The sequence below is a fragment of the Macrobrachium rosenbergii genome, chromosome 29 (assembly GCF_040412425.1).
Source record: "Macrobrachium rosenbergii isolate ZJJX-2024 chromosome 29, ASM4041242v1, whole genome shotgun sequence".
Classification (NCBI taxonomy): domain Eukaryota; kingdom Metazoa; phylum Arthropoda; class Malacostraca; order Decapoda; family Palaemonidae; genus Macrobrachium; species Macrobrachium rosenbergii.
The window spans coordinates 2409584-2433584 of NC_089769.1; the positions used below are offsets into that span (position 1 = coordinate 2409584).

Genomic DNA, 24001 nt, shown 5'->3' on the forward strand with positions numbered 1-24001 from the left:
GAGGGATATGGGTGGGGTGGGACTGAGGGAAGAAGATGCTAGGAATAGAAATAGATGGAGAAAGTTGACTCGAGCGGCAGACCCTGCTACACAGTGGGACTAACAAGGTCGAAAGAAGAAGAAGAAGAAGCGTAATGGAAATATTATTTGGCAAGGATGTGTGACGAGATATCTTTTAGTGCCATAAATCATAAATAAATCCTTTTCAGTCATTAGTAAGATTAACAATCATATTTCTGTTATGTCCTTTATTACCAACATTCTGAGAATGTGTGTAATCAGTTATTGTACTGAACAACCAAATAAACAGCCAACAAAGTTTAATAATAAAAACTGCTGTCTTATTTCAAATAAAAGTTTTTTCTGTAGCTCACAAGGTATTGCATATTGCCCAAGTAAATTCTCATCTCACTAGCCAGACCTAATGAAGTTGAAATTACCCATATAAACTAAAACAACAGATAGCATTTTGTTAAGAGAAAGATTATTCCTTACCTGTACTGGTAGGTCTCGATCTTTCCATCAGAGAAGAGAGCAGGGTTGCAGATGTGGAACACACGACACGAGTTGTCTTGATCAGCGTAGTAACCATAAGGTCTGTCGGCGCAGCTGAAGGAGGATGAGATCCTGCCCAGCAAAAGGGTGGCGCCAGACGGCAGGTTCAAAGGCTCGAAGACGCCGTTGACCTCGTCAGTGAACTGACTGAGGGAGGAAGCAGCGTTCAGCTGCTGTCTGTTGCTGGACTGGGATTGGCTCCTGGATGACAACTGGCTGTTGGTACTGAACTGGATGTTGTTGTTATTGTTGTTGTTGTTTTCGAACCTTACTCCAGAGAAGCCAGTTTGCTGGAACCTGTTATCAGCGTTCTGCTGATTTTGTTGGTCTGGAAGGAAGTTCCAGTTACCTGTTGGTCCTGGAAGCGAATTGTGGGGGTCAGCTGAACGTTGATTGTTGTGAAGCGGTTTCTTCTTGAGTCTTGTTGGTTATCAGTGAAAGTCTGAGGCTGACTGAGAGAAATTCCTTGATTCAAACCTGAACTAAATCCATCGTTGACCTGAGACGTACTTACACTGCTGGTAGACTGGAACTGATTACCACTGTCTTGCTGGAATGCACCAGTAGAGGAGAAAGTGTTTTGCTGGTTTTGTTGAAGAGATTGAGTCTGGAAGCTGTTTTGGTTGTTTGTGTCAAAGGAATTTAAAGTATTCTGCTGGTTCTGCTGGAAAGATATTCCTCCAGACTGGAACTGATTATCATTCTGCAGCCTTGCAAATGACTCAGTGTTTCTGTTGTTTGAAAGAGAACTGAACTGAACATTAGATCCTCGATTCTGGAACTGATTGTTCCTGTTGCTATTGGAAAAACTAGAACCAGAACTAAATGAGCTTCCTTGCTGGAAGAATCCTGGACCAGCAAGCCTGACAGCTGGACTGCCGACTTCCAGATTTGCTGGAACTGTTGTCCAGCAGCCAAAACAACTGCAACAGCTGCAAGGAAGGAGAAAAGAAATTAGAATTAGTGAATCTTTAAAAAATGCATTTTTAGTTAAATCTGTTATTTTTGCTAATTGAATAAAATATGGTTCTCATCCAAAAATGGTATAGTTTGGAAGAACCAAAAAGGGCTCTTGCTTTTGTGCGTTAAAACTTCAGATCGAAAATGAAGTTAATGAAGAACACGTGATTGAGTGTTGAAAGAATTGCATATGTACATTTATACATTTTATTTTACCTCCAGCCGATAAGTCAGCTTCCGTTGATATTTTGGGGATAAAGGCCTTTACTGAGTACAAAAGCAAAGATACAATATACTTATAAAAAAATCAACTACATTTGTGCCCCCTTTTCTCCTCTACAGCACCTATAAGTCGCCCTCTTTACTGTATTCCCTGTTTGTTTTTGAAATCTGAATTAGCAGTTCATCAGGCCCAATTCTATCTTAAAATAAAACGAAGAAGAAAGCTCACAAAACAAGATGACCCTCATGGCTGAAGTAGTGGATGCGGAGGAGCCGATGCGTCAACTGACTTGTGGCTCCCACCAGCTCCTCTTATATTCCCCGAAGACTTTGGGGGAAGGGACCCCAAATCAGGTTCCTAATTAGATCGACCTGGCCTTTTTTCTTAGCCAAGGTCAACGTCCTGCTCTTCTTTACATGACCTGGAGAATTAAATAACACCCGCCCCAAGATTTCCAGACGAGTTCACGAATGCAGCGCCACAAAGGAAGAGGAATTAATGTTTTATAATCGCTTTTTTGGTAACTGGATTTTATTTTTGTTTTGAATTGGAAGCATAGGCATGCCATTTATTAATATGGCAAGACGTATAATTTTTCCAATTCTTATATTTACCTAAGAATTTCGATGTTTCTCTCTCTCTCTCTCTCTCTCTCTCTCTCTCTCTCTCTCTCTCTCTCTCTCTCTCTCTCACCTGACACCTTTGAGAGCGACCTGTGGAAATTATATACAGAACGTTCTGTTTTCCGGGACTTTATCTTTAATTTATCAGTTGAAGGCTGAAAGTGGCTGTGATTATTGTTTCACTTTCATCCGAATACATCCCTTATTAGGGAAGCGAATGAGTGGTGAAGGAAAAATCACGCGTATGATAATAAATACATAATATTTATATTGGAGATAACTGATGATTAAGTTATAAAAAAGATAAACTGACATAGTTATTAATAACAATGCCTCCGTATTCCTTATGCGTTTAAGTGCGGATAGAAAAAAGGGCGGACAGAAAAAGTGCTGGCAGAAAAAAGTGCGGACAGAAAAAAGTTCGGGCAGAAAAAGTACAGACAGAACAAAGTGCGGACGGACAAACAAAGCCGGCACAATAGTTTTCTTTTACGGAAAACTAAAAAAGTGAGAGGATTGATGTTGGGTGGGGGGGGGGAACAGGATGAGAAGTCTCAGTTGCAGGCGTATGTTTTAAAACACATTCACTCATGCACACACACACACACTCACTTATACACAGTATACATATATACACACACAAATATTCCACCATCAAAAGGAGGTAATGAAAAACGGTTGTAAATACTGACCGGTGTCTTCAGAGAACTGATACAAAGTGGTAAAAATTCAACTAATATAAACTATATATATATATATATATATATATATATATATATATATATATATATATATATATATATATATATATATATATATATATATATATAACTGAATATAACTGCATTTTGTTTGCAGCATCGTATTTGTAGACACCCACGCAATCTCCCCATCACTAGCGTAGTCCTCAAATTTCGCGCGAACCAGAGAAAGTTCTTCTTCTTCCCAGAAACTGTTGAAAAAGAAGAGGGCTGCCGGTCTGGAGATGTCCCGCCGATAACCGCACCTCACTTTCACTTGCCTCGAATCGCCTGACCTTCGGAGTAGACGAACCCGTTATGATGAAAAGAAAAAGGCGAAGCTTGAGAAGAAAAATTAGTAACTTGAAGCCGAAGACTCCCAGAAAGCAAGGGAGGCAGAAGGTCGCCGTGGAAGTGACAACCATAGACGGCCGCCATGACAGAAATTTCGTTCTTCTTCTTCTTCTTCTTCTTCTTCTTCTTCTTCTTCTTCTTCTTCTTCTTCTTCTTCTTCTTCTTCTTTTTTCAGTCGTTGTTTTGTTCAGGTAAAACCATTGTTTTACATCCACATTATATTTTATCGTCTTGATTTTACAATTGAAAATCTCGAGACCATTGTTAGATATGTCAGATATCCTGATTTACTAAAATCTGTCAGAAATCGAAAATCAATAAAACTCCAAATCTAAACCTTTTTATTTGAATGAGATTTGTAAAACGTAATGGTATGAAGTTGGTTTCACCACTTCTGTGGGTGATAAGCTTCCCTGTTACCAAGCAACAACTGAAGTGTTTTTTTGTGGATTAACTCAGATCTAGAAATCTCTGACCATTTCACAATGGCCTGACTTGTGAGACTATCTTCAAAAGAATGTGATTCGTCATGCTGGGCAGTACTTGGAAATCGGATAGTATCTGAAAATCTTTTTTTTTGAATATATGGACAAAAGTATGAGGCTTAAATGAAATGAAAGATAAAAACTGAAGCTGTTGAGATAAATATTTTGCGTCGAATTTGTTTGGAAAGAAGGACTGAAATGTTGAGATTTGTGGAATTAGGCGGTGGCTTAATAAAGGTTAGTATAGGGTTGACTTACATTCAACATCCAGATCCACTTCTGTAATTGGGAGTTGGCTCAATAATCTATTGAAATATTTTTCCATTAGACTTATTCTCCAGAATCTTTGTAGAGACAATGCTTCTTCCTTTTACCACCTGTTCTGTGACCCAATTTTTCCATCCATTTCATTTTTTTCCAGAGTATCTATACGAATTAATCTTTCATTCTTCTGCCATCCAGACTGAGAGTTTTTTCCATTGATCCTGGCTTTCATTTACACTACTTCCATTACTCTTCCCCCCATTTATTTTTCTTTAAAAATCCATCAGACTTGTTTTGTCTTTGCTTTCACAAACTCACAGTGAACCATCAGTAAACATCAACGAGCCATTCTAGGCCACATTGTCGATACTTTTTATCTCATAACTTTGCACTTAGTGTACAATCCCCAATCCTTTCTGCAACTTCTCTCATTACTCCTTCAATTCATCCATTTACAGAGAGAGAGAGAGAGAGAGAGAGAGAGAGAGAGAGAGAGAGAGAGAGAGAGAGAGAGAGAGAGAGAGAGAGAGGTTGTGTCCTTGAAAGTTATTCAGTTACCAAAGCTCTGCATTCTGTTTTCCACTGACCTGTCTCATGTTCCACCCTAGAGTTTTGGGTGACATATTTTAAAAGAACAATAATTATCAACTGTAAGGAAGTGCAGGTTCTGTAACTTTGCAATGATTATTTATTCAAGAGCAACATTTGTTTACTTATGATATCTAGACTTGCATCCAGTTTGTACACATGGAAGTCCGTAATTATAATTATTTGTTTTTTAAGATCCTTTTTCTGTAAATGTGTTGCGGTGTTAATTACTTTAAATGGTGTACCAACTCTTAGGTACTCTCATATAATATTTGTAGTTGCCCTTGCAATTGCGAAACCGAGTATCAGAAACCTGAAATCAACAGAACAGACTGAATTGGTGTGTCTGATTTTTTTTTTTTTTTATCAACAGGGATTTTCCAAAATCGCTGCAATACTTTCCAGACTCCCTATTTCACAAACAAGGGGACGTGAATTCATCTGAATACTTTACGAGCAATTGTTACTTTCAAGACAGATCAACATGATTCTAGAGGTATCAACAGCACAATTTAACTTCATTCGATTGCAGGAACAAAAATCAGCTCCAAACTCGACAAACTCAGAAAACCAACTTTAAGCATTGTGTCAAACTATCTTCAGCAAACAATATGAACCAACTCCAGTCTGCCAACAGTGAACATCCTCTTACTAAGAATCAGAGATTAGTGGAAGAAGACCTCCTTGAACAGGGATAGTCAACAAGATTCTTGAATATTTCTTCACCGTGGCAAAAACCGATTTGAATAGAGAGCTGATTGCAATAATCACAGGCGACCAATATCTTCATGATCTACTAACTTACAACTAATCTGCGCAGACTCAAAAGACAGAATATCGAGTGTCAAAGTGAGTACACTATCATTGGTTTCAAGTTTTCCTGAATATGTTCATTATCAGGAAGGGAAATAAAAACTCAAAATTTCAATGCAAAAGCTTTTAATTTCATCAATAGAGTGAGATAGGTTTGACGTTATGCTGAGATTATCAGTCACTGCTTCGAAAGGGTTTTGTTCTCAGTTGCCTCCTTTCAAACTACCAAAGTAGCTCTTATAAAATTCACAGCAGATGTCTTCCACCAGTTCCAGTTTTCTATGCATAGAACAAATCTTGCCCGATTTATTGCAGATAAGTGTACATTGCTATGAAGTAAATCTTCGTTGTAATCTGTTGTATCATAATACCCATGTTTTTGGTTTATACTTAGAACGTGAATGTCTGTCGTCATTGCCTACGAAACCCTTCAGAGATTCCTGTCCTCTGGGAGACCGAATTGCTCGTTTCTGAAGTAGAAGTTGGCAGCCTCTTGACAGGGCGTTGCATCGTACTCCACTTTGCAGGTCATGTCGTCTTGGTCAAAGACTGTGCCTTCGCCACACATGAAGCTTTGAAAAGGAACAGAACAGGGTAGCTTTATATATATGCTATATACTTGTATGTATGTATGTATTTATGTATGAATACAGTGTGTATATCTATGAATCAATTTTGGCTGAAGTATTTGGGCAATAACAATTAAGCATTTCAGACAATTTTGAAAAGTGGCAAGAGTGATCCAAACATTATTTTACCTATAAATAAGAAATATATCCTTTAGTCATCAATTATTACAGTAGCAATAAACAGATAATAATTTCAAGTGGCCAATGCAGTCAATATTGTTAGCTTATAATCAAGAACAATCTGCTACTGAAAGTATACAAACAGAACTTAACTACTTTAACTAGAGTTTAGTCACTTAATGCATACTTTCTCACTAAGAATGCCAGTCGGTGAAGAGAATCTGTAGTCCTTACCTGTACTGGTAGGTCTCGATCTTGCCATCAGAGAAGAGGGCAGGGTTGCAGATGTGGAACACACGACAAGAGTTCTCTTGATCAGCGTAGTAACCATAAGGTCTGTCGGCGCAGCTGAAGGAGGACGAGATCCTGCCCAGCAAAAGGGTGGCGCCAGACGGAAGGTTCAAAGGCTCGAAGACGCCGTTGACCTCGTCAGTGAACTGACTGAGGGAGGAAGCAGCGTTCAGCTGCTGTCTGTTGCTGGACTGGGATTGGCTTCTGGGTGACACCTGGATGTTGGTACTGGACTGGATGTTTTTGTTATTGTTGCTGCTGTTCTCAAAGCTTACTCCAGTGAAACCAGTTTGCTGGGGTTGACCATCAGCAGTCAGCTGATTTTTGTTGGTCTGGAAGGAAGTTCCAGTTACCTGTCGGTCCTGGAAGCGAACTGAGGGGTCAACTGGACGTTGAATGCAGTGAGGAGGTTTCTTCTTGAGTCTTGTTGGTTATCAGAAAGAGTCTGAAGCTGATTTCTTTGGTTCAAACCAAATTTGAGACCACTGTCTTGCTGTAATGCACCAGTAGAGGAGAATGTATTTTGTTGGTTGTTAGTAAGAAGTGAATTTAAAGTAGTTTGCTGACTCTGCCGGAAAGATGCTCTTCCAGGCTGTAACTGATTTTTATTCTGGATGCTTACAAATGACCCAGAGTTTCTGTTATTTGAGGGAGAACTGAGCTGAATGTTAGATCCTCGAGTTCTGGATCCAGAACTAGACGTGCTTCCTTGTTGGAAGAATCCTGGACCAGCAAGCCTGACAGCTGGATTGAATTGCAGACTCTGCTGGAACTGTTGTCCAGCTGCGAGAGCGACCGCAAGAGCTTGCAGGAGAGAGAAAATATAATAACAGACTTATCAGAATTAGAAAACACTTGCTACTGCCGCGTCGAAGACAATAGGCCTATCATGTACTCATGTATATCATGCAGTTATATTGAAAATGTTTAATTCTTGAGAGCAAGTATTTAGTGTATCTAAGCTTCTAACGGTGGTAATATCTATAACACCTGTATATTGAATGCTGGCTTATTACATACCATAAGAAAAATATATTTATAAGTCTTATTTTACCTGCCAAAACTGCCTAATAATCATTAACCTAAATATCAACAATAATATAGGTCTTTACTTGATGGTCTCTCTGCTAGGCAACTGACTCCACTTTTCCTTAACAATAAAACAGACTAAGGAAACACTTACAAAGTAGGAGGAACTTCATGGCTGGTGTTGATACAAAGGAATCCATGCGCCAACTGCTTGCCAGACTCCTGCCTGCTTCCTTTTTATATAATCCCGCGCCTCTAGCGGAGATATCGAAATCAGGTTCGAAATTAGATCGACTTGTTCTCTTCCTTAGTCAAGGACAGTATTCTGTACTTCTTTGTGATCTTACGTAACGCCGTGACAGAGAATGTCGCAAGTGGAGGGGAGTTATAGTATTTCGTGATTTTGTTAAATTAAATCTCGATTTTATAAAACTATCAGAAAGTGAGTTTGTGTCTTGGCTGTTCTTATAAATAATCCTAAGGCACTTTTTTTGTCATCCCTCAGATCTTAAAAACTACTTAGGCTAGAGGGCTGCAACTTGGTATGTTGATCATCCACCCTCCAATCGCCAATCATACCAAATTGCAGCCCTCTAGCCTCAGCAGTTTTTATTTTATTTGAGGTTAAAGTTAGACATAATCGTACTTCTGGCCCTGCTATAGGTACCAACAACATGGGGGGGCGGGCGGAAGTGACTTTTTTCTGACATAAAAAAAATTTGCTCCTTAGATGAACGGAATCATTTTGAGAAATTGAAAATATAACAATATTTTTTTCATCATAGAAAACAATTTCCCAATGTTTGCTTTCGTACGATACTTTGATATTAAATTTAAAATAATAAAAAAAACATTGAGCTTACGACAGGTAATATAGGCCTAAACCAAGATATTACTTTGTATTTGAAAGTAATTCTATAAACATTTCCGTTTGTTATTCGCTATTCTTTTTTTTTATTTTCTAATTGAATAAACTTTATGTTCCGTCGACGTTATGCAATGAAGTTTAGAATCATAAAATAATATCTTGGTCATAAATCAATCTAAAATGATCAGCACTGATATAAGCTCCACCTAGAACAAGTCAACTACGACTGGAGCGAGCTAACCATTTCCCAAACTATTCTTTTACGTTAGTAATCTTTAAAGCAAAATACTTTATAGCCAGGGTTTTTATTATTTGAATAATCACTAGTACATAAATACGTCATTTAATGTAAATATAACTGAGATTGTACCAATCGTTAAGAGACAAAGCCTATCAAATGGTTTACCGTCCTATAATCTCTACCCTGAACATTTTATAAGACCTAGTTTTATTTCTTTAAGTGATCCACTATAACAAAGGCAGAGCCCTCTACTGTCCAAGAAAAGAAACAATTCCTATAAAGCCGTTTGGATACGTTTCTTTTTTGTGTCCAATAGATGGCATAAGCTTAAACTTGACTGTACTGTACCCTGGACTGTGAGACATTTGCTGGTCGAATGTCCAGTCTTGGGAATCTAAGTCATAGTGGGTTCATCTCTTGGGGACGTGACAGAGATGGACATTTCATCTTGGCAACGATTCTAGAGGAGGACTGTAATTTAGAGTAGCTATATATGTTTGTTTGGGAGGCGGGCCTCCTATTTATAATTTAGATCATACACAGTATGTGTATATGAATGTATATTATACATGTTTTACAGATATGATTATATATTTATATATACATATTTAGATACCTCCTATGAGACTTCTTTTAAACTTATTTATTTATCTATCTTTTCAATTTCCTATTTAATTTTATACGGCGTCAATAACCTAGATGTTGTGATGACGGTTTTAGCATCCACAAATCAATCAGTTATTACTACTAGGGTGATTTGTTTTAATTTCCCACCAATAAGTGGAGCGCCCATTGCGTGTTAAAGATTGGCTGCTTATAAAAGTAACCACTTGCAAATCAAAAACCAACCGTTTAAATTGCGTAATTTTCAGACCTTAAATATTGTACAGTATTCATTAATTCTGGGACTTTTTAGAATTTATCAATACATTAAATCATGGTCTTCATACTCAAAAGTGATAGAGAGAGAGAGAACAAAAGTGAGAGAGAGAGAGAGAGAGAGAGAGAGAGAGAGAGAGAAGGCTATTGTTGTCCTCCACTTATATTAAGGCAAATATCCTTCCATATGTCTGTCTAAATTCTTCCATAACTGAACCTCACACCTTTAGTCTCTCTCTGGAATGCGGCCCAAATGTTGATACAAATTGGCCAGCGATAACATTAGAAATTTTTCTTTTAAAACTTAGACTCACACTGAAGCTCATTTAGCCACGTTGCCGCCTTCACGTCAGTGTTGCCATTGCAAGTGCATCCGAATAATGTGCCTCTGTAATTGTCAAAGTTGCCTATCAGTAGGAGATGGATATTCGATTCGACTTGACAAATTTTGATACATCTTTAAACATTCATCGTTTAAGGATTAAATAAAAAAAAATTATATTATGTATATATTTTATTTATGGTAATTTTTTTTCTTTGTCAAAGCTTAATTACCATAATTTAAAGCAATGTTATAGTGTTTTTTTTTTATAAAGATGTAGTGGTACTCAGTGTGGCCACAGAGAGATGCCAGATATTACTATTTGACCACGTGATCAGACGAAAAACCACAAAACGGCAACAATGCTCATTAGTACCAAACGTTGAATGGGTTACAGGAAGTTGCATTAGTTTTCTGGGGGCACGTTAAGTCACTAAATCTCTCTTGGACTCATTCACGTCGGGCAAAACAGTGCCAGAATTTTTCTAGTTTCATTTCCACTGTTCGGTGCAGACATTAAATGCTACCTTAATATCAAGAACTACTCTATTTATTATAGATAGATAGATAAAAAGTTGGGGCAATAACAACAACTGGATTTCCACCAAGAAATTAAGTGATGCATCAGAGTATATATCAATAAACAATGAAGTAGAAAATATGCTTTTAAAATATTCGTTATTAGCAATATACTTATAACGTATGTAGGTAACATTTTCAGAACTTGAAACTATTGTGGTTTCTCCGAGGTAATATGAAAAATAGTTAAGAATCTTAATCCCCTTTTACAACACTTTGTTTGGTAATTAAAACCTTAAAAGGGGACGTTATTCTTTCTCAATGTGGTATGTTGATCACTTTTGCCAACCTCAGTGCTGAACACATTCATTTCATGCCAAAATCATCTCTTTGTCATTGAAAGCTTTCCTCCAATATATAATCTCCTTTCTCTACTCTCATGTAAGTAAGGATATGAAAAATTTGGACTTTGGGGTTCATTGTATACATATATTTTTAAATAACATTGGTATCAGTCAATATATCAGATCTATTTAAAATGTTATCAGTTAAATGACGATTTCCATCCAGCATCATCGATTCACTTGAGAGATCAAACTCTCTTCAGAATGATGGGAAAGACTCTCAGATAGACTTGGAAAGATTTAGAAAGATTCAGAGAGCTTTAGAAAGACTTAGAAAGATTTAGAAAGCTTTAGAAATAGTTAGAAAGATTTAGAAAGCTTTAGAAAGACTTATAAAGATTTAGAAAGAGTTAGAAAGATTTAGAAAGCTTTAGAAAGACTTATAAAGCTTTAGAAAGACTTAAAAAGCTTTAGAAAGATTTAAAAAGATTCAGAAAGACTTAGAAAGATTTAGAAAGCTCTAGAAAGACTTAGAAAGATTTAGAAAGCTTTAGGAAGACTTACAAAGACTTAGAAAGCTTTAGAAAGACTTAGAAAGATTTAGAAAGACTCAAGAACAACTTAGAACGACTTGTCCTCTTGACGACCGAACTGTTCGTTCCTGAAGTAGAAGTTCTGGGCCTCCTGGCAAGGTGATGCTTCGAACTCAGCCTTGCAGGTCATCTCGTTCTGGTCAAAGATGGTACCTTCGCCACACATGAAGCTTCGGAAGAAGAGGAAGAGGAATTATAAAGTTGAAAAAAAGTTTCTTGATCATTTGATTGAATTTTTACATTCAGCCTTAGTACCACATTCATGAATTAAACAAAAGTAGCACTGTAGCCTTTGCAAATCTACACAAAATTAAAAGTTACAGATTAATTCAAGATAATCAGATTAAATTAATGTACATGGAGCAGATTGCAATCTATCTTGCTGATTGTCATGTCTAAGAACTCATGAATTTAAAAAATTAATATTTAAAGTACAGTCATTTGCAAAATCGTTTTTGAAATGAATAATCTGATTCACAGTATTTAAACATTAGGCAAACATACTTATCTCTTTGATGTAAACAATCTCTAAATGGGAAGGTTTTCTACAGAACTGTAGAAAGCATTCCACTTGCAGAGAGCAAAGGGCACCTACCTGTACTGATAAGTCTGAACTTGTCCATCAGAGAAGAGATAAGGATTGCAGACGTGGAAGACACGGCACGAGTTCTGCTGGTCAGCATAATACCCATAAGGTCTGTCAGCACAGCTGAAGGAAGTGGAGATGCTTCCAAGCAAAGCACTGGCTCCAGACGGAAGGTTCAAGGGTTCGAAAACACCGTCAAATTCTCCATTAAATTCACTGGAAGAAGAACCTGACCTGAACAGAGCACTGGACTGAGATTGACTTCCACTGGAGAATCGGTTGTTGTTATTTGAACGGAAATTGCTTCCGAAGTTTCTCTGGTTGAGATTTGACTGCTGGAATTGGTCAAGTGCGTTCTGCTGGTTTCTGTTGGCCTGGAAAGAGATTCCAGAAGACTGCTGTCCAGAGGTGCTCTGGAAACGAGTAGAGGGAGTTAGCTGGACATTATCCAGCAATGTGACTCTATTCCTGGAGTTTTCTCTGTCAAAAGATGTCTGGAACTGGTTTGAGAATTTTGCTGGTTGAAAGTATCCTGGAATCGGTTTTGGGGGAAATTATTTGTGATACTGGTGGACTGGAACTGGTTATTCCTGTTTTGCTGAAAATCACTGGAGGAAAATGTGTTTTGTTGATTCTGTTGGAACTGACGATTCTGGAACTGATTCTGGTTTCTGGAATCCAGTGAAGTGAATCTGTTTTGTTGGTTCTCCTGGAAAGATGTTGTTCCAGACTGAAACTGGTTACTGTTCTGGAAAGACTGGGATGAGCCAAAGTTCCTGTCACCAGCGAAAGAGGTAGACTGGAAGTTATTGTTCTGATTCTGGAAGTTATTGTTCTGATTCTGGAAGTTATTGTTCTGATTCTGGAAGTTATTGTTCTGATTCTGGAAGCTGTTGTTGTCGAAAGTGGAGAAAGATCTTGACTGCTGGTCGAAGTTATTGTTGTCAAAGGAGGAACGACCAGATAAAGATGCTCCTTGCTGGAAGAATCCAGGACCAGCAAGTCTGACGGCTGTGTTGAATTCACGCCTCTGGTCGAACTGCTGTGCAGTTGCAAGGGCAACTGCAAGAACTGCATCACGGTGCAAGAATGGAAAGGTAATTAAAATTTAATAATTGATTGGGAAAAGAAACAGGCTTTTGATATTCATTTCTCAATTAGGACATCATAGAAATATAACAAAAATATTATTAGATATATATATATATATATATATATATATATATATATATATATATATATATATATATATATATATATATATATATATATATATATATATAAATATTTATACATGGGAAGATGATAAAAATCTATAAATAGACAATAATTGGGTTTATATAAAATAAGAGTAAAACTGAGTTAAACTTACATAGAACACAGGCCTTCATATCTGATGTTGAAGCGAAGGAACGAGGCTGTAGTATATTTCCTGTCACTCTGCGACTCCTTTTATATAGCTCCTCTGCTAAAGGAGCCGAATAAACGGGTGAGCGTCGTCCTTGACTAACAGATTACTTTAACAAGATTACCTGGGAAATTGAAATCATGTCAAGGATGCAACAACGGATGCTTTCGTACTTTGAAGATTCCCACTTGTTTGCATGTTCCTTTATGCATATATACATGCATACATATATTTGTATATATATGAATATATATGCATATGTATTTACGTACACAGATACACTTACATACACACATGCATATGTATTTATGTATATAATATACATTTATATACATACATATATATGTACGTGTGTATATATTACACATTTTTATATATACATATATATATATATATATATATATATATATATGTATATATATATATATAGAAATGCACATACAACCATATATATACATACAAATATAAATGCATATATATAATTGATTGTAATAGCCACAATGCCCTCTTAACCTCTCGAATTCTCACTTTTTGGATGCACTTGTCATTACAGCTACAAAGCCTTACAACCAAATGTAAGAAATATGAATTAATTCTGAGATCCAATAGCTGGACTCGAACTCCTGGTCAGGTCGGAAACGTGGCTTCGTTCTGATTGCTCTGGAAGCGTGTCCTATTCCCGCCACTGAGCATCAGAATTGCTTCATATTTCTTGCCTTTGAATCTAAGGCTTTGTCGTGACAAGCGCATCCAAAACGTGTGAGGAATTCGAGAAGTTAAGAAGGCTTTATGTCTATTACACACACACATGTATATATATACCACTACATTTTCTGTATTTTTTTACTAATTTTTTTTTGTCGTGTTGAAACGTCATTGTTTCAGTGGATACTTTATAAGTATAGGAAAGCGCAGTTCGATGTGTCATTTTGAATTTCAAGGTTCATACAGCCTTATGTCGAGATGCTACCGAATCTTGTTTAATAGTATTCCATATTGCATTTTTTTATTTTACTTGTTCAGCTCTATCATTTACATAGCTGGGAACCTTCATTTTCATCAATACACCTTTAATCTCATCATCCCCCCATTTACTGCCTTTATTCTCTTCTCTTACCCTCCTTTAATAGTGAACGCTCCCGTGACTTTTTGCATTACTCATAGATATCTCCTTTTTCTGCAACTCTCTGTTTTGTACTAGCACATATTCCATTCTGTGGAACCTTAGTTTGCTAAATAATGGGCCTTGGTTCGTTCCATAATAATAATAATAATAATAATAATAATAATAATAATAATAATAATAATAATAATAATAATAACAAAAACTTAACAGTCAGCCAAAATAATTTCTTTGTGGGACCTGAGTTATGACAAACAGTAACTATTTCCTGTTGGAAACAGGAATCTGACTTTTAGCGATGATACTTGATAGTATACTCCAAGTGCGTTGCATTATGGGTACACATATTCATTCACAAATGTTATTTTCATTTCTTCGGATCCTTGTCTAAACTTCCTACTTAATAGTCAGCATTCCTAAGATAATTATTATTGCATTTATTAATAATTAATTAAAATGAACTGACTAGCCATCTTCGATTTCACCTTAGAGAGAGAGAGAGAGAGAGAGAGAGAGAGAGAGAGAGAGAGAGAGAGAGAGAATTGGCAAAGATCAAGTAATAAGTCAACAAATAATTAAATTCTTTTTATATACAATTACTGGTCTATGATGAGTCTTCGAAAATATTCCAAAAAAAAATTCCCGATAGTCAGTTGCTTCAAATATCAGTCAAGTGAAGCTGAATTAATCTTGAGAAACTTTGAGGAAAATAGTCCACCACTTACAAATAATTCACGTCTCCTTGATAAGTGTTCCTCTCAATGAACCAAGATGCATCGAGTTTTAAGTGTTGTTCCCAGTACTTTGACGTTTGCTACAACAGAAACAGGAATAACTGGTAAACGCTGACCTTCGAGACTCAGATACTTTTGGGAATATTTGGAATAGAAATGGAACGAAGGACAAGTCTCCAAACACTTTCGGATTTCATTCATTGGCTTGTGTGTTTAGACTCCTTTGTACACACACACACACACACACACACACACACACACACACACACATACATACACACAAATGCTCGTATGTACACATAAGTGATTAAAGTCTCTGTGTTACTTTTTGTGGCAACTATATCACCCCATGCGCCTCATTGAGAGACCATATAACCAATGTTATCTAACCTTCTGTTGTGTCACAGCCCTGTGCCATGGGCGTCCATAGGCTTGTGTTTATTTAGGCACCTTGACTCATTTTATTCATTAGTTTAACTATCTGTCTCCCTATATATTTATCTGTTATACTAACACATATATATGATATATATATATATACACATATATATTTGTATATATATGTATATATGTATACACACACGCATATATATATATATATATATATAGATAAATAGATAGATAGATATATGATATATGTGATAAACCTAGTAATATTGTCGTAAAGGCATATTACTGTAAGATAAGCACAGTATTTTATGATAAACAGTTTTTGACTGAGAAAAACCTGTAAGTCGCATGCTGGAAATTTCCAGGTTGCAATGGATAGTACACCTCCAGATCAAACTGGAATACAATTTACTCCTGAGATTTACACAACACTGAGCCTCAAATTCCGTGTTCAAATCACTTACAATTGTTTACGCAGATTACAAAGCCACAAATACTCCGTATTGTTTTCCAGGCGTAGTAATTCTGGTCATGTGGTATTAGATGTCCTGTCTTCGTTGCAGTGATATCGGCCGTGGAAATTTATTATCAGATAAGGAAAAAATAGACTAGTTTTCAGGTACATGTCTAAGGACACCTTTATTTTTAAGAACATTATTATTTAAATAAAGTTCTGAAAGGCGTCCAAACGCGATTTATTACTATGGTTTCTGAATATAGGGTAACAATTTAATTTTAACTATGAAATCGAAAAACTGAAATATCCTGAGCGGTTTCAGTCACTCCGACAGGGGGGATAATATTTTGGTTATGTCAGCTACAAATGAACAATTATTCCTCTCGCCCATTCCTTTGGAATTTTTCCCCCATCCAGAAATACCTTACACATCACGATCAGCAACAAAATCAAACTTTCAACATAATACCACAGTATCTGTTTTGTTATCTCATCAAACCTTTAGAGAACCTTTATTCTGAATCCGGATATAATTGAAACACCAAATTATCTTAGTGATTTATTGATAATAACTGTACATCTATACATTGCAAATTTCAATTCTAGTCATCTCGAGTAATGTTCCGCTTTTACATAAAATCCACCTGACTTTGAGTCACATCGGAGATGCTCAAGTTTTCACTCCAGTGTCCCTGAAACCCTTTAGAAATTCCTGTCCTCCAAACGACCGAATTGCTCGTTTCTGAAGTAGAAGTTGGCAGCCTCTTGACAGGGCGTTGCATCGTACTCTGCTTTGCAGGTCAACACGTCTTGGTCAAAGACGGTGCCTTCGCCACACATGAAGCTTCAGGAGGGAAACGAGATATAAGAATGAAGTGTTGCAGATATCTTTACAATAGAATGCGAGTGATGCAAATATTATTTTCAATCATAAATCAGTAAAACGTACTTTAATAGTGAATAGTTATAATAATAATAAATAGATGATGATGACTAATGGTCCATACTGTCAGCATGGCTAGCTTGTATTCAATAAGTATAATATTCAGCGGAACATATCCAAATTCAACTTAACAATTAGTTACTGCAATAAGTGATGAACAAGGTTTTGCCAACATATAATTACTTCATTACTATAAAAAACATTGTGTGGGGAGAATTTCTGTTCCATACCTGTACTGGTAGGTCTCGATCTTGCCATCAGAGAAGAGCGCAGGGTTGCAGATGTGGAACACACGACAAGAGTTCTCTTGATCAGCGTAGTAACCATAAGGTTTGTCGGCGCAGCTGAAGGAGGACGAGATCCTGCCCAGCAAAAGGGTGGCGCCAGACGGCAGGTTCAAAGGCTCGAAGACGCCGTTGACCTCGTCAGTGAACTGACTGAGGGAGGAAGCAGCGTTCAGCTGCTGTCTGCTGCTGGACTGGGATTGGCTTCTGGATGACACCTGGCTGTTGGTGCTGAACTGGATGTCGTTGTTGTTATTGTTGTTGTTGTTGTTGTTTTCAAACCTTACTCCAGAGAAGCCAGTTTGCTGGAACCTGTTATCAGCGTTCTGCTGATTTCTGTTGGTCTGGAAGGAAGTTCCAGTTACCTGTCGGTCCTGGAAGCGAATTGTGGGGGTCAACTGGACGTTGATTGCTGTGAGACGGTTTCTTCTTGAGTCCTGTTGGTTATCAGTGAAAGTCTGAGGCTGACTGGAAGAAAATCCTTGGATCAGACCTGAACTGAAGCCATCGTTGACCTGAGATGTGCTTAAACTGCCGGTAGACTGGAGCTGATTACCACTGTCTTGCTGGAATATTCCAGTGGAGAATGTATTTTGTTGACTTTGTTGAAGAGATTGAGCCTGGAACCTGTCTCGGTTTCCATTATCAAATGAATTTAAACTATTTTGGAAAGATGTCCTTCCAGACTGGAACTGATTATCATTCTGGAACCTCACAAACGACTCAGAGTTTCTGTTGTTCGAAAGAGGACTGAACTGAGCATCTGATCCTCGATTTTGGAACTGGCTGTTTCTGTTGTTATCAAAAGTGAATCCAGAACTTAATGAGCTTCCTTGCTGGAAGAATCCTGGACCAGCAAGTCTGACAGCTGGGTTGTTGAATTCCAGACTCTGCTGGAACTGTTGTCCAGCAACAATAGCAACCGCAACAGCTGATAAGAAAGGAGATTAGTTAGTTTACAAGATTTATTTGAAATACATTTTTGTTAGTTTAGAATTGAAGGAAATGGCTGTATCTTTTAGGTCTGCATGTGATGTAGTTTTTCTAAAAATCTACAATTCTTGGTACCTGGATTAAGAGATTAAGAGAATAGTTTTAAATAATGGATGCTAGGGTTCCTAACGTTTAAAACTATAGCCTGTGTTTACCTAATTAAATGCTAAATAATCTTTCACACAGACGTTAATAAGGATAAAAGATCTCTAGCAGGCAATAGAGAAGCAACATTTGATTATCACTCTGCCAGGGAACAGGCTTTATGGCATCCTTATCGTAAAGCAGACGCAAGAAAAAGAAACCACTCACAAAATACGAGGAACTTCATGGCTGGTGTTGATGCAGAGGAGGCGATGCGTCAACTGACCTCTCGACTCCTTCCTGTCCTTCTTATATATCGCAACGCCTTCAGGGAAGGGACCCAATCAGGTTCCTAATTAGACCGACGTGTCTTTTTCTGAGTCAAGGACAATATCCTGCTCTCCTTTATAACCTTACCTGCGAAACTTAGCAACGTTTTCAGTAGAGCCTGATATCGAGACCATCAGTATAACGGAGGGATTGGAAGGTCATTAAAATATGTCACGTATTTATATCAGATAGCAATCGATGATATTAAACTAACGGGCACTGAGTGAATGGTTTTTATATATTTATCATTAATTGTCTCTCAGGTGTTACGTTTATGCTTCATTCACATCTTATTCATGATAAAAAAAATCTAGATGTTTTATGTTCAGAACATAAAACACAAAATAATTTTTTAAAAATTGACTGCACATAACTTGAAGGGTTTTCTTTCTTTCTGTATAGAGCATAGACAGTCAGATGGAAAATCTACCTCACTGTCCTCGTGACCTAATGATCAGGTATTGGTCTCCGTGGCTAAGGGGTACAACTTTGGGCTTACGTTTACAAGGTCTGTGGATTGCTCCAAGTTACAACCCATCACTTCGGAAAGCTGTTAATTGGAAACAGAATATATCATATATAAATATATATATATAATATATTAGAATTATATATATATATATATATATATATATATATATATATATATATATATATATATATATATATATATATATATATATATATATATATATATATATATATATATATATATATATATATATATATATATATATATATATATATATGGGTGGTTCCAACTAATTTTATGACCTTTGTAGGTCCGTCGCTACCGCCCTGGCTTGTCACTGGGAGACCAAGATTCGTTTCCGGCGGGAGTCACAAATTTATTTCTGTGAAACACATGTTCATGTGTTCATTATTTCCGTTTATGCAGGTGTATACGTATATAATATATATATGTGTGTGTGCGTGTGTACACATAAACCTGTGCATTCAGTGAAATCTTTCAAATGTTTATGCTTGCATGGCGAAGTTTTCATTTTCTGTCTTTTATAATGAGAAGATTTGGACCAAAAATTGGCTTTGATTTTCTCTGCCATCTGAAGAAAGGAAATTTTACATACTTTTCAAACCGTGTCTGATTAATTCCATCTGACTGTCTATGTTCTATACAGAAAGAGAAAGAAAAAAAGCTCTTCAAGTTATTTGCAGTCAATTTTTGAAAATTATTTTGTATAATTTTTTGCTCTGAACATAAAACATCCAGTCTTTTTTTATCATGAATAAAATGTGAATGTAGCATAAACGTAACACCTGAGAGACAATTTATGATAAATATATAAAAACCATTCACTCATTGTCCGTTAGTTTAATATCATCGAGGGCTTTCAATATATGATATATTTTAATGACCTTCCAATCCCTACATTATACTGATGGTCTCAATATTATGCTTTACTTAAAATTCTGCAAAGTTTCGCAGGTAAGGTTATAAAGAAGAGCAGAACATTGTCCTTGACTCAGAAAAGACAGGTCTGTCTAATTGGGAACCGGATGTGGGTCCCTTCCCTAAAGGCGTTGCGATATATAAGGGGGACAGGAAGGAGTCGAGAGGTCAGTTGACGCATCGTCTCCTCTGCATCAACACCAGCCATGAAGTTCCTCGTATTTTGTGAGTGGTTTCTTTTTCTTGCGTCTGCTTTACGATAAGGATGTCATAAAGTCTGCTTCCTGGCGGAGTGATAATCAAATGTTGCTTCTCTGTTGTCTACTGGAGATCTTTTATCCTTTTTAACGTCTGTGTGAAAGATTATTTAGCATTTAATTAGGTAAACACAGGCTATAGTTTTAAACATAGGGACCCTAGCATCCATTATATAAAAACTATTCTCTTAATCTCTTAATACAGGTACCAAGAATTGTAGATTTTTAGAAAAACTTCATAACATGCACAACTACAAGATACAACCATTTCCTTCAACTCTCTAAACTAACAAAAATGTATTTCAAATAAATCTTGTAAACTAACTAACCTCCTTTCTCATCAGCTGTTGCGGTTGCTCTTGTTACTGGACAACAGTTCCAGCAGAGTCTGGAATTCAACAACCCAGCTGTCAGACTTGCTGGTCCAGGATTCTTCCAGCAAGGAAGCTCATTAAGTTCTGGATTCACTTTTGATAACAACAGAAACAGCCAGTTACAAAATCGAGGATCAGATGCTCAGTTCAGTCCTCTTTCGAACAACAGAAACTCTGAGTCGTTTGTGAGGTTCCAGAATGATAATCAGTTCCAGTCTGGAAGGACATCTTTCCAGCAGAACCAGCAAAATAGTTTAAATTCATTTGATAATGGAAACCGAGACAGGTTCCAGGCTCAGTCCCTTCAACAAAGTCAACAAAATACATTCTCCACTGGAATATTCCAGCAAGACAGTGGTAATCAGTTCCAGTCTACCGGCAGTTTAAGCACATCTCAGGTCAATGATGGCTTCAGTTCAGGTTTGATCGGAGGACTTTCTTCCAGTCAGCCTCAGACTTTCACTGATAACCAACAAGACTCGAGAAGAAACCGCCTTACAGCAATCAACGTCCAGCTGACCCCCACAATTCGCTTCCAGGACCGACAGGTAACTGGGACTTCCTTCCAGACCAACAGAAATCAGCAGAATGCTGATAGTAGGTTCCAGCAAACTGGCTTCTCTGGAGTAAGGTTTGAAAACAACAACAACAATAACAACAACATCCAGTTCAGTACCAACAGCCAGGTGTCATCCAGAAGCCAATCCCAGTCCAGCAACAGACAGCAGCTGAACGCCGCTTCCTCCCTCAGTCAGTTCACTGACGAGGTCAACGGGGTCTTCGAGCCTTTGAACCTGCCGTCTGGCGCCACCCTTTTGCTGGGCAGGATCTCGTCCTCCTTCAGCTGCGCCGACAAACCTTATGGTTACTACGCTGATCAAGAGAACTCGTGCCGTGTGTTCCACATCTGCAACCCTGCGCTCTTCTCTGATGGCAAGATCGAGACCTACCAGTACAGGTATGGAACAGAAATTCTCCCCACACAACGGTTTTTATAGTGAGGAAGTAATTATATTTTGGCAAAACCTTGTTTATCACTTATTGTAGTAACTAATTGTTAAGTTAAATTTGGATAAATTCAGCTGAAAACTATACTTATTGAATACAAGCTAGCCATAATGACAGCGTGGACCATTAGTTATCATCATCTATTTGCTATTACCATAATTATTGACTGTTAAAGTATGTATTACTGATTTATAATTGAAAATACTTGCATTGCTCATATTCTATTGTAAAGATATCTGCAACACTTCATTCCTATATCTCGTTTCTTTCCTGAAGCTTCATGTGTGGCGAAGGCACCGTCTTTGACCAAGACGCGTTGACCTGCAAAGCAGAGTACGACGCTACGCCCTGTCAAGAGGCTGCCAACTTCTACTTCAGAAACGAGCAATTCGGTCGTTTGGAGGACAGGAATTTCTAAAGGGTTTCAGAGACACTGGAGTGAGAGCTTGAGCGTCTCCGATGTAACTCAAAGTCAGGTGGATTTTATGTAAAAGCGGAACATTACTCGAGATGGCTAGAATTGAACTTTGCAATGTATAGATGTACAGTTATTATCAATAAATCACTAAGATAATTTGGTGCTTCAATTATATCCGCATTCAGAATAAAGGTTCTGTAAAGGTTTTATGAGATAACAAATCAGATACTACGGTGCTATTTTGAAAATTTGGTTTTGTTGCTGATCGTGATGTGTAAGGTATTTCTGGATGAAGGAAAAATTCCAAAGGAATGCCCGAGAGGAATAACTGTTTATCTGTAGCTGACATAACCAAAATATGATCCCCCTGTCGGAGTGACTGAAACCGATCAGGATATTTCAGTTTTTCGATTAGATAGTTAAAATTTGTTACCAGAAATTCAAAAACCGTAGTAATGTATCACGTTTGGATGTCTTTCAGAACTTTATTTTTAAAAATAAAGTTCTTAAAAATAAAGGTGTCCTTAGACGTGTTCCTGAAAACTAGTCTATTTTATCCTTATCTGATAATAAGTTTCCACGGCCGATATCACAGTAACGTAGAAAGGACATGTAATACCACATGACCAGAATTACTACGCCTGAAAAATAATACGGAGGAATTGTGGCTTTGTAATCTGCGTTAACAACTGTAAGTGATTTGAACACGAAATTTCAGGTTCAGTATTGTGTAAATTTCAGGATTAAATTGTATTCCAGTTTGATCTGAAGGTGTACTATCCATTGCATCCTGTAAATTTTCAGCATGCGACTTACAGGTTTTTCTAAGTCCAAAACTGTTTATCATAAAATACTATGCTTATCTTACAATAATATGCCTTTACGACAATATTACTAAGTTTATCATATATATAAATAATATATATATATATATATATATATATATATATATATATATATATATATATATGTATTATAAATATATATGTGTATATATATATATATATATATATATATTTATTCATTTAGACATATATATGTGTTAGTATAATAGATAAATATATATCTTTTTAGATTTAAACATATTTAGACTGATAAATAAAAATGAGGCATGGAGCTTGAATAAACCCAAGCCTATGGAGGCCCATGGCACAGGGCTGTGACACAACAGAAGGTTAGATAACATTGGTTATATGGTCTCTCAATAAGGCGCATGGGGTGATATTGTTGCCACAAAAAGTAACGCAGAAACTTTAATCACTTATGTGTACATACGAGCATTTGTGTGTGTGTGTGTTTGTGTGTTTGTGTGTACAAAGGAGCATAAACACACACGTTAAAGTTAAGTTAAAGTCCCCCTAGGCCTCCGTAGGCTCATAGGGCAGGCGCTGATCTCCTGTTTCTTAGGTAATGAATGAAATCCGAAAGCATTTGGAGTCTTGTCCTTCGTTCCATCTCTGTTCCAAATATTCCCAAAAGTATCTGATTCCCGAAGGTCAGCGTTTACCAGTTATTCCTGTTTCTGCTGTAGCAAACGTCAAAGTGCTGGGAATAAAGCTTAACACTCGATGCAACTTGGTTCATTGAGAGGAACACTTATCAAGGAGACGTGAATTATTTGTTAAGTGTTGCACTATTTTCCTCAAAGTTTCTTCAGATTAATTCAGTAGCACTTGACAGATGTTTGAAGCAACTGACTCTCGGGAATTTTTATTTTTAGAATATTTTTCGAAGACTCATGATAGACCAGTAATTGTAAAT

At 37.0% G+C, this 24001-nt stretch overlaps 2 protein-coding genes and 3 pseudogenes across 2 annotated transcripts; 1 reads left to right on the forward strand and 4 right to left on the reverse strand.

Annotated features, from left to right (window-relative positions):
- Positions 1-459: 459 nt before the first annotated feature.
- On the reverse strand, positions 460-4800 carry LOC136854337 (uncharacterized protein DDB_G0292186-like; annotated as a pseudogene).
- A 920-nt stretch (positions 4801-5720) lies between these two features.
- Positions 5721-7871, reverse strand: LOC136854481 (uncharacterized; annotated as a pseudogene).
- A 3111-nt stretch (positions 7872-10982) lies between these two features.
- Positions 10983-13417, reverse strand: LOC136854338 (dr1-associated corepressor homolog; annotated as a pseudogene).
- Positions 13418-16726: 3309 nt separating this feature from the next.
- Positions 16727-18713, reverse strand: LOC136854480 (probable serine/threonine-protein kinase clkA). The gene is made up of 3 exons (XM_067130783.1): positions 18671-18713; positions 17312-18296; positions 16727-16982 (listed from the first exon to the last, which is right to left on the reverse strand). The coding sequence occupies exons 1-3, from the start codon at positions 18687-18689 to the stop codon at positions 16841-16843; spliced, it is 1146 nt and encodes a 381-aa protein (XP_066986884.1). The 5' UTR covers positions 18690-18713; the 3' UTR covers positions 16727-16840.
- Positions 18714-20365: 1652 nt separating this feature from the next.
- LOC136854366 (probable serine/threonine-protein kinase clkA) lies at positions 20366-22390 on the forward strand. Its single transcript, XM_067130665.1, has 3 exons — positions 20366-20408; positions 20785-21772; positions 22099-22390. Exons 1-3 carry the CDS (start codon positions 20390-20392, stop codon positions 22238-22240), a joined length of 1149 nt encoding a protein of 382 aa, XP_066986766.1. The 5' UTR covers positions 20366-20389; the 3' UTR covers positions 22241-22390.
- Positions 22391-24001: the final 1611 nt, after the last annotated feature.